General features: G+C 39.8%; 1 protein-coding gene across 4 annotated transcripts in view; it reads left to right on the top strand.

The window, feature by feature from the left end:
- BAIAP2L1 (BAR/IMD domain containing adaptor protein 2 like 1) overlaps nucleotides 1–14,937 on the top strand; it is a 95,694-nt gene that overhangs the window by 55,460 nt on the left and 25,297 nt on the right. For all 4 annotated transcript variants that reach the window (XM_045460998.1, XM_045460996.1, XM_045460997.1 and 1 more), the window contains 2 exons: nucleotides 13,576–13,637; nucleotides 13,745–13,816. In XM_045460998.1, coding sequence (XP_045316954.1) covers nucleotides 13,576–13,637; nucleotides 13,745–13,816 — 134 coding nt within the window. The remainder of the gene's footprint in view (nucleotides 1–13,575; nucleotides 13,638–13,744; nucleotides 13,817–14,937) is intronic.

The raw sequence follows: 14,937 nt of genomic DNA, 5'->3' as shown, positions 1-14,937 counted from the left end.
CCTTCCAGTTTATAAAAAATGCAATATCTGCGAAGCACAATAAAGCAAGTTATTCCTATAATTTGTGTCTTCTCTCTTTTTCCCTAGTTTAGCCTAGCTAGAGGTTTATCAGGAGCATTTTAAAGAGCTAGCTTTTGGTTTCATTGACTTTTCTTTATTATAGTTATCCTATTCTCATTTATGCTTTAATTTTTATTAGTTCTTTTCTTCCACTTGCCTTAGTTTAAATTGTTCTTCTTTCTCTGGCTTCTTAAGTTGGAAGCTTCGAGTATTGACTTTATATCTTCTTTTCTAATACATGCATTGAGTGCTATAAATTTCCCTTGAAGTACTGCTTTTGCTTGCATTGCACAAATTTTGATATGTTGTGTTTTCATTTTGTTCAAATATTTAAAAAGTTGTCTTGTTTTCTTCTTTGACCCCTGTGTTATTGAGAAGTATGTTGTTTCATTTCCAAGTATTTTGGGATTTTTTTCAGCTAGATTTCTGTTACTTGTTTCTAGTTTAATCCCACCGTGGTCTGAGGGCATTTTTTGTATGACTTCTATTCTTTTAAATTTGTTGAGGTATGTTTTATGGTGCAGAATGTGGTCTGTCCTGGTGAATGTTTTGTGCGAGTTTAAAAAAAATGTGTATTCTGCTGTTGCCGGGTGAAGTTTACTCTGTCATTTAGATTCAGTTGATTGATGATGCTGTTCACTTCAATCATCCTGCTATCAGTTACTGAGAGTATTGAAGTCCACAGTGATTATTATAGTGGATTCATCTGTTTCTCCTTGCAGCTCTGTCAGTTCTTCCCCATGTATTTCAGCTTTCTCTTAGTGGGCACGTGTACATGAAGAAGTCTACTCTGTCAGTCTCTCTTTTAATTGGTACATTTAAACCACTTATATTTAAAATGATTAGTGATGTCATTATATTAACATCACTGTACTTGTTTTGTATTCTTTGCACTTGTTCATTATCTTAAAATAATCTTCCCCATTTCCTGCACTTTCTGGTTTTAATTGAGCATTTTATATTCTATTTTATCTCCTCTCAGCATACTGATTATACTTAAACTTTTTTTTTTTTTTTTTTTGGTAGTGGTTGTCCTAAGGTTGGGTAGTATACAGGCAATCTAGGTCCACTTTCAAACACCACTGTATCACTTCCCAGGCAGCACAGGGTCTTTATGCAGAGTGTTACCAGTTCCTCCCTCCTAACCTCTGTAGCACTGCTGTTATTCATCTGACTTATCCATAAGTCATACCCACTCCATATGTTGTTGCTATTACTTCAAATAAACACTTATCTAGTGTATCAATTAAGAATAAGAAATACAAGGTTTAATTACTTTCATTCATTCCTTCTTTAATGCTCTTCATTTCTGTCAACCTTAAAAGTAAAATAGCCAACTAGTTGACCAGCAAAATGAGTTTATTTGGGAATTGCAATAGGGGGTACGCAGACCATGACAAACCATAGGCAAGTCCAGAAAACACAGGAGAGGGCTTGCTTTTACAGAGGAAAGGACAAAGTGGGAGGGGCTATTTGGAATGAAAGCTCATTGGAGGAGGGCGAGAGTTCAGGTTTATGGTGACTTCTCATTGGCTGAATTGTTGCTGGGCCGGAGAAAATCTTCTTTCCTCCTCCTGTGGGTAGTAGGCTTCTTCCTGTTGGGAAATTCAGACATGCTGCCTTTTCCCTGCTGAGGTCTGCAAATGGCACAAGTGGTTATGGGCAAGAACTACCCCCTTGGGGGCTTTCTGACTCCATTTGAAATGAGGTTTCCTTTACTCATTTTCATTTCTTTATGTAGCACCAAGTTTCTGTCCTCTGTGATTTTCTCTGGGAAGAGCTTCAAACTTCAGTTTTCCTCTGATGTCCTTGCTTTGTCCCATCCCATTTAGACTTCCTTCTAAATGAAGTCTCAGATGTAAACCCTGTTGATGGATGCTATAGTAGTGAAGTATTAAGGAGGGGGATAATTCTATAATTCTAGGTTTAAATCTCCATTTTTTGTTTTGTGGGGTGTATTTGATTTTTAGTGGGTCAAAATACCTGGCATAAGGCTTTAGTAAAACAGTTTCTTTTGAGGCCTCGCCTTCCATACACAGAACAAAGCAAGAACAGAACAATGCTGGGCTGATTTCAGAACGGTTATTTTCCCCCTCCACCTGCCTGTAAGCCCCATGGGCATTTTCTCCAGTCTTCAGGGTAGGAACCTGGTGGGGGCTCCTAGAGGTAATACTCATGAAAGTGCTAGACTCCTCCCCTAAGACTGAGCCCTCTGGGATTTTTTTTTTTTTTAATTTTTTTTTTTAACATTTATTCATTTTTGAGACAGAGACAGAGCATGAATGGGGGAGGGTCAGAGAGAGAGAGGGAGACACAGAATCTGAAACAGGCTCCAGGCTCTGAGCTGTCAGCACAGAGCCCGACGCGGGGCTTGAACTCACAGACCGCGAGATCATGACCTGAGCTGAAGTCGGGCGCTTAACCGACTGAGCCACCCAGGCGCCCCTGGAATTTTTAACTCAAGCTGGTTTGTGCTGAGCCTCCAGCAACCATCAGTTACAGTTGAAGAGTTTCTAGCAGTACTGGCTCCAGCATTGGTTTCTGCTGCCAGTAAACCAGGATTCTCCACATTAGCCTGTCTCTGGTTTTCAGGGCAGATCTTTACCTGTGAACTTAATTCTCTACTGAATCTTAGAAGCACTGTTGTTTTTCAGTTTATTTAGCTTCTTGATGTGAGTAAGAGAGTGATGACTTCCAAGTTATTCACAGAAACCAGAGCAGAAACCAGAAGTGCCCTTGGTGGTTGGTTTCTAACCAGCAGTGGTCAGATGTGTCTGTTCTCCAATGGATCATTCCTGGTACAGTATAAGTATAGAAGAATTGTCAACACTTAAAACTGAAGTGCTAAGTATTCTGTTTAGTAAAGGGAAAGGCTCTGAGGTGGAGGAAAGAGTACTGTGTGTATTCCTTTTTGATAATAGTGGTAAGGGAAACAAAGGCAAGAGAAATGTAGCTTAAATCTCCTCAGAGCTTGCAGCCCACTCATAAACACTTGAAACATACAGACCATAACCTTCCTCAAGCAACTCATGGCTGCCTTACTTCCTTAATGTTTTTGTTTTATTAAAGACTAAAAGTAACCTTATCTTAACAGCAGCTAGCCCCTCAAGGTCCTGAAATCCTTGCTTTCAAATTCCTTAGAGGCTACGCTATCCCTAACCCCCACTAACTTAAAAGTTATAATCAGTCACTCCTCGCAACCCTAGGGTGGCTCTTTCTGCCCACGGGTTCTGTCCCTGTGTTTTAATAAAATCATCTTTTTGCACCAAAGACATCTCAAGAATTCATTCTTAGCCATTTTCTCAAGAATACTTTCAACAGGAGATGGACAGTTTTTCCTTTGGGGACCCTAGGAAGGGGGAAAGAAACATGAGAGGAGCACTGAGCTGAGTTTAGGAGAGGTGGGTGTCCATTTGTCTATTTTAGTAAATTTTAGGAATTATTCTGAAACATTTTAAGCATACTAAAGTTTTTTTTTTTTTTAATTTTTTTTTCAACGTTTATTTATTTATTTTTGGGACAGAGAGAGACAGAGCATGAACGGGGGAGGGGCAGAGAGAGAGGGAGACACAGAATCAGAAACAGGCTCCAGGCTCTGAGCCATCAGCCCAGAGCCCGACGCGGGGCTCGAACTCACGGACCGCGAGATCGTGACCCGGCCGAAGTCGGACGCTTAACCAACTGCGCCACCCAGGCGCCCCAGCATACTAAAGTATATTAAAGAATACACAGATGTGTACATGTAAGGAACAAGAAATATTTAAACGAATGTGGTAACTAGTTATAAGTTGACAACCTAGTATGTGGGCTTTATTTCCAGAAAACAAGTACTCAGAAAGAAAGCCTGTTGAAAAGCATGTGGGCCCATTCTGTTATTGTGTTTCATGCATTATTTAACTAATTTGCTACTCCTGTCTGGATGCACACCTTACCAGCCAGTGTTTCCTTTCAGAGCTCAGGAAAGCACTGTACTCTCCTAAGCCTGTGAAGTAGATATTCTGGTTACCACCATACAGCTGACAGTACTGAGGCTGCATGAGATGACCTGGAGAGAGGTTAAAGAACTTACCAGAGGCCTGTCTGGCACCATTGCATCTTTTTGCAGATGCTTTAACCTTTGCCCGATGTTTGTGCCCCTTGAGTTCACTGTGGGTGATTACAATGCAGAGCACCCCACTTTCTGAAAATGCTCCCAGTCTTTTAGCTTTCACAGTACCCCACTCTTTTTCAGCCTCCTCAACCAGCCTTTCATCTTCAGGAGCTCTTCTTAGACATCTTGTGTTCTGTCGCTGAGAGACCAGCAGTAGCTGCTGGCCTTTCATTATGGAAGAACGATGTCTTTTGGGAAACCTATTCTAGGTCTATATAAAAAAGTTCATTTGTTCTGTGTCTAAAGGGACTCCACTCCTCTCCAAGAGGGAAAGAATGTTTGGGTTTGTAGCTACAACTTCTGTTTGGCTCAGAGAACTTTCTCCTTCAGATCTTTGGCCATTTCTACTATTTTCTAAGATTGAGATTGCCAGAGACTTACTATGAAACAAGCAGAGCATTGGTAAGTATTCTTTCTCATGTCAACACACTTCTTTATCAACCAGCACTGGATTGATGACCAGAGCAGGTAGATCTTTTTAAAAAACTTTTTAGAAGATTTTTCTATTTTTAAGTAATCTCTACACCCAGCATGGGGCTCGAACTCATTACACCAAGATCAAGAGTCACGTGCTCCACCAACTGAAGCAGCCAGGCGCACCCAGACTATGCAGATCTCTTATTCCTCATCAACATTTGTTCTCTAGATACAGCATCTATTAATTTTGCCTGAACGAGTGTTTACTGTACTTGTTGCATTTTACTTTTAACAGAAGCCCTCCTTTCTCTCCTCTTTCTTTTTTTATTTATCTATTTTTTGCTGTGGGCTCATGGGTTCCAAGGTTTTTTCAATTATTTATATATATCCTCTTACTGTCCTTAATTACTTTGGTGCTCATACCGTCCTATATTGGGCCAATAGGAGCTCCTTCAGGCTGATTCTAATTCATTCACTCATTCATTCATTCTTTCTTGTATACTTCCTTATTTTCTTGCATAAAAGTACATTTGAGGCTCATCTTGTCCCTTCTCAATTGTGGAATCAACAGGTATTTTTTTCTGAGGAATGCTCCTTGCTTTTAGTGGGGATGATACTAGAAGCTAAGATTTGAATACTAGGTGTGCTTATTGCTCTGTTGAAGTGTCATCTTGATCCTTTCAGCAAACAGATCTAGGAAATATATACATGTATACAGTGTGTACTGTGTACATACATACATACAAAACCAGACCTGTGTATATGCATACATATATGCATATATACACATGGACATATAAAAATAAACATATGCACTTACATTACATATTTTGGAAATATGTGCAAATATTGGCTCCCAATAACATCATCATATTTGTACATTTTCTCAATTCTGTGATACACCTAAAATAGTTCTGGAATTATTGGGGCACCTGGGTGGCTCAGTCAGTTGAGTGTCCAGCTTCAGCCCAGGTCATGATCATGTGGTTTGTGAGTTCAAGCCCCACATCAGGCTTACTGCGGTCAGCCTGTCAGCACAGAGCCTGCTTTGGATCTTCTGTCCCCCTCTCTCTGCCCCTCTGCTGCTTGCACTGTCCCCAAAATAAATAAATACTAAAAAAAATAAATAAGGGGCACCTGGATGGCGCAGTCGGTTAAGCGTCCAACTTCAGCCAGGTCACGATCTCGCGGTCCGTGAGTTCGAGCCCCGCGTCAGGCTCTGGGCTGATGGCTCAGAGCCTGGAGCCTGTTTCCGATTCTGTGTCTCCCTCTCTCTCTGCCCCTCCCCCGTTCATGCTCTGTCTCTCTCTCTGTCCCAAAAATAAATAAACGTTGAAAAAAATAAATAAAACAGTTCTGGAGTTATTAAACATTTTTATCAGTTTAAACTAGTAGAACACTGTATGTTTATTATACTTGAATTAAAAAAATAAATTTGGGGGTACCTGGGTGGCTCACCTGGTGAGCGTCTGACTCTTGATTTCAGATCAGGTCATGATCCCAGGATCGTGGGATCAAGCCCCATGTCAGTCTCCATTCCCTCTTTCCTCCCCTGCCCCTCTCCCCTGCTTATGTTCTCTGTCTAAAATAAAAAATAAAATTAAAAAATTTATTTTAAAAATAAATTTTTTATAAAGTGAGTCTTGAAGAGATATCTGCACACCCATGTTTATGCAGCATTACTCACAATAGCCAAGAGGTAGAAAGAACCAAAGTAACTGTCAACATTTTTTCCTCATGATGAATAGATAAAGAAAATGAGGAATATCCATACAGTGGAATATTATTCAGCCTTAAAAAGAAAGGAAATTCTGGGACACCTGAGTGGCTCAGTTGGTTAACCATCTGACTTCAGCTTGGGTCACAATCTCATGGTTCATGGGTTGGAGCCCCTGCTTTGGGCTCTGTTTGGACAGCTTGGAGCCTGAAGCCTGCTTCGGATTCTGTGTCTCCCTCGCTCTCTGCCCCTCCCCCATTCATGCTGTCTCTCAAAATAAATAAACATTAAAAAAGAGAGAGAGAAAGGAAATTCTGACATATCCTATAGCATAGATGAACCTTGAGGACATTGTACTAAGTAAACCAGTCACAAAAGGAAAAAAATTTTGTATCGATTTATAATATATTATAAGTTTATTTATAATAGTGAAGTTATACATAAACTTAAGTATTATAATTATACATATTGGAATACCAAAAGAAAATGATCCTACTAAAATGATTTCAGAGTTTTTAAGTTTGTCATTCACCCTTCCAATTTTTTTTTCCTGTCCTGAACATTGTGATAAAATGTTATAGAGACTCAGGGCAGCTGAGTGGCTCATTCGGTTAAGCGTCCTACTCTTGATCTCAGCTTAGGTCACAATCTCATGGTTCGTGGGTTTGAGCCTCATTTGAGCCTGCACTGACAGCACAGAGCCTGCTTGCAATTCTCTCTCCCTCTCTCTCTGCCCTTACCCCACTAGTGAGCTTGCTTTCTGTCTCTCAAAGTAACTAAACTAAAAAAAATGTTGTAGAGACTCTATTTTGTTATCTTCCTCTTAAGATTATGAAGTTTTATTCCAGAAGACAGTTACATTACTAGATCACCTTGATTCGTGGAGGCTTACTGGTAGATTTTTTTCTGGTGGATCTATTTTGGTTTTGCCCTTGTCCTGTGACAGTGTTTATTCCTAAGGTATGTCCCTTCTTGATGTCACTGGGCAGCCTGTGGTATTTATGAAGCCTTTCTCACTTGGTGGGACTTGAATTCCCAACTTTGTATTCCCCCCGACAACTCAATGTGTGTCCTACTGAGAATCTCTGCCAAACTCTACATCCTTCTAACTGCTGGTTTTTCTTAGAGTCTCACCCTGTGCATGTGCAGTTTAGGTGTTAGCCAAGGATTTGAGAGGAATCTATATACAGATTTCGGGTCTTCCTGCTCCATTGTGTGAGTTTATCCATTCTATAATTTATCCATTCCAGTGTTGATAGATGTTTGAGTTGTTTCTGGCCTTGGATATGTGAATAAAGCTGCTATGGACATTCTTGTGCTTCTGTTGGTAAACAAATGCACTCATTTCTCTTGGGAATATATCTAGGAGTAGAGTTGCTGGATCACAGAGTAAGCAGATTTGTTTATCACATACTGTCGGTTTTGCCATTTCCAGAATGTTTTATAAATAGAATCATACAGTATATAGCTTTTTTAGTCTGGCTTCTTTCATTTAATATATTTCTGAAATATATCTGTGTTGTTATGTTTATCAGTAGTTAATTTATTTTTATTGGATTATAGTCCGCTAAATTCTTGAAATGAGTGTTTAGTGTTTTTCACACTCCTCTAACATATGCATTTGAAGGCTATAAATTTCCTCTAACCACAATTTTTAGTTGCATCTTACATGTTCTTATATCCTATATTTATCATTTTATTTCAAAATAATTTTAATTTCCATTGTGGTTTCTTCTTTGATCTGTAGGTTATTTAGAAGTCTGTTTCTTCATTTCCAGTATAGGGACATTTTCTGGTTACCTTTCTTTTAATGGTTTCTGGTTTAATTTTGATGTGGTTAAAGGGCATACTCATTGTGATTTCAGCCCTTTGAAATAGAGTGAGGTTTTCTTTTGATCTCTTTTTAATATACTCTTTGCTTTAAAAATGAAGTTATCAGATATAGTCTTCTGTATATGTTCACTAGATCACCTGTATTTATCATCTTATTCAGGTTATCTACATTTGTACTGCTATATTTGCCTACTCATTCTACCCATTTACCAAGAGAAGCATATTGAAGTCTCCTACAATTATTATTGATTTATCTATTTCTTCTTATAATTCAGTTTTAGTTTAAATATGTTGAGACCATGTTAATAGCTGCCTATGAATAAAAAAATTTTCCATCTTCCATATGAACCTTTTCCCATTATGGAATCATTGTTTTATGTCTAATTCTAATAATGCTTCTCACCCTCTTTGACCACTTACTACATCTTGTTTGGTTTTAATGTACCTACATCAGCTTTCTTTTGGTTAGTGTTTGCTATATATCTTATTCCATCCTTTTACTCTCTGTATCCCTATATTTAAAGTGTATCTCTTTTAAGGAAAATATAATTGGGTGTTTTGTTTTGTTTTGTTTAATCCTAACAGTCTTTGTCTTCTAATTGGATTATATAGTCTATTTACATTAAGTGTAATTACTTTCTGCTGTCTGTCCTATGTTCATTTCTTCTCTTGTCCTCTTTTTGGCTGATTGTTTTTCCCCCTCTCTGTTTGCTTGGTCATTATACGCACTTTATTCTTTTAGTGGCTACCCTAGTGGCATCTCTTCTTAACAAAGTCAGATGCTGCCTGGCACTTTACTTTTCTCTCAGACTATGAAAGAACTTTGGAACACTATATACTTCTAATGTACAATTTCTGTTTGTCCAATTTGTTTTCATAGGATGGACTAAGTCGTGATCAGTGGTAGAATAATTACGGTCTCCATGAAGACATTAATTAGAACTGTGGTACTATAGTTGGCCTGGTCAGAAGCTAGATTTCTGGAGGAGTGTTGGATGAAATGCTTACCCTATCACTTATTTGGCTTTATCCCTACATGCACGTTGTTTACTGGTACAGTATTGACACTCACCAGAAAAGAGCACCTCCAGTTGCATCCAGGGACTGTGGGTGGGCAGCCCTGAGGACTATTCTTAGATGCTGGTAAAGCTTTCAAGTTGAGTCACGTGTTCATGGTTACTAATCTGCCTCTGTACTAATTCCGTGCTGGTGACTCTAATCTGTGGGATACATACTTGTGTATTTAACATAGCCATCTGCGTGTAGTTTGCTTTTACTTCCATTATATTTTCTCATCACGTTTGATATTTTAAAAATTGTCAGAAAAAGTATATCCTTTTTCCAGTGACGTTTTTGGTCCGGTTTACCATAATTCATGGAGTGTAACTTTAGGTCCACAGTAGGTTGGCTTATACTGTCTCATTTTATTGTTTGATTCCACTTGAAGTAACAGGGAGGAAATCGTGTGTGACTCACTCCATCATTGCTCTGTGCTTTCTGGAAATACTGTGTTCTGATTATCCATGATCAATTATAAATGAAAAAGTCTGTGTGCCTACACGTTGAGCACCTGTTCTGTGCTACTCATGTCTGTTAATAGTCTCCATCTGGTTTCTCTAAATGTATACTGTGAATTGATGAAGAATTATCTAGTTGTCAGGGCGCCTGGTAGCTCAGTGAGTTGAGCTTCTGTTGATTTCCTCTCAGGTCATTACCTCACAGTTCATGAGATCAAGCCCCACATCAGGCTCTGCACTGATAGCACAGAGCCTGCTTGGGATTCTCTCCTTCTCTCTCTGCCCCTCCCCTGACTCACACTGTCTTTCGCTCTCAAACTTTAAAAAAATGGATTATCTAGTTGAAAATATATTAACAGTCCAACAACTAATCTGTATTTCAAATGAAAACTTTTATGTGTTCATACAAGTAATACTCTTTAATTTTAGTTATTTAACTTTTTAAATCCATTCAGTTTAAATTCGTATCTTTATATAGTATTGTCCAAATTATTGGACATGTTTATTCAAAGCTCCTAAAACTGATAGTGGACATCAACTTTTAGTTATGTCAAATTCATGATTTTGAAATATGTATATATGTGAATCCTTTAGTAATGCTATTTAAGAATATAATTTACTCAGACTGAGTCATATTACTGTACTTGGGTGTTTCTTCCCAGAATGTGTACTCAGAACCTAAAAGAGAAAAAGGAAATGGTTGATCAGTACATATGGTCTGTGATTTCTGGGACCAGCACATTGGTTCCTGTTTGGGTGTGTGTTTAGTTCTGCTCCATTAGAATCTGGGCTCTGCTCCACCCTCCTTTTCAAAAAAATTTTTTTCTTCTCAAATGTAATTTATGAAAAATTAGGTTACAGGGCTAAGAGTAAATAAACGTGTGTAATGCAACGTTTCAGACATGAAGGAACACTTGCTATATTTCAGAATAAACTTCTGTAGATTGAACATAAAGACTTTTCATTTTCTGTTTCAAGATACACTTTTGGCAGCTCCCATAATCACAGTAAAGATGTTTTCTAATCCTTCTTTGACCGAGGACTCCGTGGCTGCTGCTATAAAGTCAGCATTTAAATTCCACGAACTGTAAGGGACAGGAATAACCAGGATAAGGTCGGGTGTTCTGCTCCTGGCCACAGAGTGAATGGGCTGTTTCAGTGAGCCTTTCCACCCAGCTGCCTACAGGGAGAAAACCACGAGGTGGGAGGGGCTTCGAGACCAAGCACCAGGTTCAGCAGTGCTGGCTTTCACAAGAGTGCCACACTAGCACAAGCTTTTGTTTTGGCAACATGCTTCTCAGAGATGCACATTATGTACGGTTGTAGAGATAAAGTTCATGACCATATGAAAAAAAAATTGTGAGTGCTTTGATTCTAGCTTGAATCACACTGAGTGATTTAAGCACAATTATTTTTAGACTTTTTAAAAAAAGTAGACCTGACTTGCCAAGAATAGAGTGCTTAATTTTCAAATAATTGAAGTAGGGTTTTTTTTTTTTGTTACTGTTTTTCATCTGTAGCCAAGAGTTATTTATGATTTTAAAATGGATGTGAAAGTAACTCAGACTATTTCAGTGTCTGAAATCACTAAATGATAAAATGACATTTAATATAATTATATTCTTGGGCATGTGAAGGCTTCCTTTGTGGTAACTCTGAATTATTTCATGTTGAGCTTTAGGAGAACGTAATTATGGGAGAAATGAAGTCAATGTCATTAAGGATGGAGAGTAGGTATCTTGATAACTTTGTGTGGTGGGGATGTGGCTGGCTGTGTGTCTGCCCCCTCCCTTTGGTTCATCCAGCAGGCTGTTCTGTTAGAGGTTCCTAGAATCACAGGCTGCTTAGGGGCTTACAAGTTACCTATCTGTAACTTTGTAAGGTTCTGTCCTTACAGGAAATTCTCTGTCCCCACCACCTGCCATGCTTATCTTAAGCAGCATTGTCCACAGTGGCCTTCATGCTGAGGAGGTGGTTTATCTGGGATACCATGGGTGGGGGCCAGGGGAATGACATGTTACATCTGGTTTTGAGGGATCTCTGGCACCTGTGAGGAAGAAGATCCGGAAGAGAACAAGCTGGGAGTAAAGAGAAATGATGGGCAGGGGGACACTCCTAGTCCAACTGGTGGGTTTGAATGTGTTGCTGGGTGGCAGATTACGGTGACTCTTCCCCACTTGGCCTGGGACAGATGATTGAGTGCACATAGATTTCACATGTTATTTCCACATATCTTCTCTCCACGGCAGGGAAGGGCCAGCACATTTGTTGCCCAAGGAAGCAAGATGAGTAAGGGGCATGATTTCACCCTAGAGGTTGGCCCAAGTGATGAAACCACATGCACAAGGGACTGCATCTTTGTCATTGAGTGTGACACATGGGTGAATTGTCGACCCCTTGTGACTGGCTAGCTGGCAGCCAAGAGCTGGGGCTAGAGAATATGGGGTGAACCCACTTTTAGACATGTTGACCATGACGTACCTCCTGGGACATCCAGGTGGACAAACATGTTCAGGAAGGGATTGAATTTCTTTTTCTTTTTTTTTTTCTTAAAAATTTTTAATGATTATTTAGAGAATAAATAAATGTGCATGAAAGCGTGCACAATTGGGGGAGGGGCAAAGATAGAGAATCCCAAGCAGGTTCCATGCTGTCAGTGCAAAACTGGATGCTGGGCTCAATCTCATGAACCATGAGATCATGACCTGAGCCAGTATCAAGAATCAGATGCTCCACTGAATGAGCCACCCAGGTGCCCCCAGAAAAGGGTTGAATTGGGGGAAACCTAGACTGTTTGAGAGTCAGATGTCTTAAACTGTTTCGACAACAGGGCACTGTAGTGTCATTTGTGTAAAGGTGACAGCTGAAGTCATAGTCTAGTTGGTATTCTTTCTCTTTTCCCATACCCACCACAGTCTTAATTTAAATTCCCCTTCATCTACAGCCTTTCAGTTCACCCAAGGAATTCCTTTCTATCTATATCCACTGAACTGTAGGGGACCTACCCAGCACATTTTGTTTTTATTTAATATGGTCTGGTGGTTATTCCAGATGATTCCATATCTGCCAGGTCTTAGGTATCAGACCCATTTGGTTCCTATAGATAAATGAGCAGGGAGAGAGAGGCTCTTGTTCACCTTTATCAGAGTTGAAGAAATTCAACCGCTTCCTGAACACGTATGTCCCAGTAGGTACCTCACGGTCAACATGTCTATCACACTGCCTCAAACTGCCAGAGATGTGCTTTGCAAATCAAATGATCATCCTGCTGCCTTTGGAGTAAGGCTCCTTAGTCCTGGAACATTCTCTTCTGTCCTGTGACTGTACTTGTGTCAGAGACTTGGTGTAGTCCCGGGAGATACGAGGCAGACCACTGTCCCTGCTGCATTTTCCCATGGCGTTAATATTTTCCGAAAGGACACAAGAATGAGAGAAAAAATAACCTTTATCTTTTATGCCTGACAGATAATCAGATTACTCTGGGGATTAGATAAAAATAAGTCATTTGTTCCTATAGGTAGTTACTATAATGACCATGATAATCTTTTGTAAGTGAATTTAAAAATTAAATCAGATAAATAAGATTCCGCTTAGGGAGGGAATAAATATAGAAAGCATGATGTGAATTTGAAGACAAAAGTTGGCATTCTTTGGGTGAACAATGTTGTGGAGTGAGTTTGCGAGGGGCTGTGTCCCTCTGGAACCCACCCTGCCATGGGTGTGAAGTCAGTGTTTCTGAGAGGCCACAGGGCCTGATGCTTCCAGGCATTGAGGGCAGTGATAGACTGTGCTTCATTCCATTATTTTACTTACTTTAATATCTTTACAAAATCCACCCAGTGACTCTCCCCCCTCCCCCCAACATCTGGTTTTATTCACAGGCCAAGTTCTCATAGAGATTTCAAGTACCCACAAGAAACTCAATGAGAGTCTTGATGAAAACGTATGTAAACTTTTGATACTTATAAAATATATTTATTTTACATTAAAAATTTGTTTTGCTTAAAGACTCAAAGCTGATGTGAATTTTTCATTTTCTTTTGTTAAAAGTTCAAAAAATTCCATAAAGAGATTATACATGAGCTGGAGAAGAAGACAGAACTTGATGTAAAATACATGAATGTGAGTACACGGTTTTGCTCCACCTCCGTGGGTGGAGGTAGGTGTGGGGCACGGGGGCCTGGCTTTCCCAGGAGGCTACGCTTGCCTGGTCTCTAAGCCCTAGGAGAACTTTCTCTCACTGTCTATCCAGCAGCAGCAAATACGGATAGAGATTAGTATTGAGTATATACACAGATGCATGAAATAGACAAGGTGACTTCCAGGGCTCCATTTGCTTTAACACCTGGGATCTTTATTAAAAAGCATAGAGGAAAATATTGCAAGGAATCCTGCTTCTAGAAAGCATTGTTTTCAAAGTACACATACATGGGGATGGCATCTGCATCTGTATTAATGCAGCTGTTGCTTTCACAAACCAGCACTTGAGGACGTGAGACATGCTTGGTGTTCTCCCAGTCATCACAGACTGCTCCTGCATGGTGTCCCTTGCCTGTCACCTGGTATTGATGATTCCAGCAGTTTTCTCCGTCTGCCTGACCCTCCACACACAGGGCTCTTTCCACCTCCCTTACCTGCTGTAGAGTAGCTACTTTCTTTGCCACCCAAAGCCCCTTTCTCACCAAGACCCCATGTGGCAGTAAGCAGTGTAGGTTACCTGAAATCGCCCTGCTGCCCCTGTGTGCACTCTGGAGGGACCTCCAAAAGCTGCTGAGGTAGATGTAATGGCAAGCATTTTCCATACATTATCTGATGTTTATCCCTATAGAAACTCTTTCTGTAGATACTCTTCTTATCCTCACTGTACAGATTAAAGGGAGAACATGGGTTTTAGAGAAATTAAATAATTGCTGAGATCACACAGGAAATGAAGGATGATGCCAGAATTCTGACCTGGTTCTGTTAGGCTCCCCAAACACTTCGCTACACAGCACCCAAAATAATTGGTTGTGATTGCAATTGTTAATTTTGTTTCTTAAAACTGTAAGTCATAAAACAGGAACATTAAATTGTTTTTTATTCCCCAAAGTACTTACCACTCAGTGTTCTAAAACATTGGAGAAAACAAGAAAGAAGAGACATTGTTATCCTATAGGAGCTGCCCTTGTGGTCCATGGCCCCTTCTGTGAACGGGGAACTTGAGGACAAAGTCACACGTTGAAGTGGAAGGGAGGGAACGGGTG

This window comes from Leopardus geoffroyi, chromosome E3 (genome assembly GCF_018350155.1).
Source record: "Leopardus geoffroyi isolate Oge1 chromosome E3, O.geoffroyi_Oge1_pat1.0, whole genome shotgun sequence".
NCBI lineage: Eukaryota > Metazoa > Chordata > Mammalia > Carnivora > Felidae > Leopardus > Leopardus geoffroyi.
Note: the sequence above shows the minus strand (reverse complement) of the source record. Positions and strands in the feature narration are given on the sequence as shown.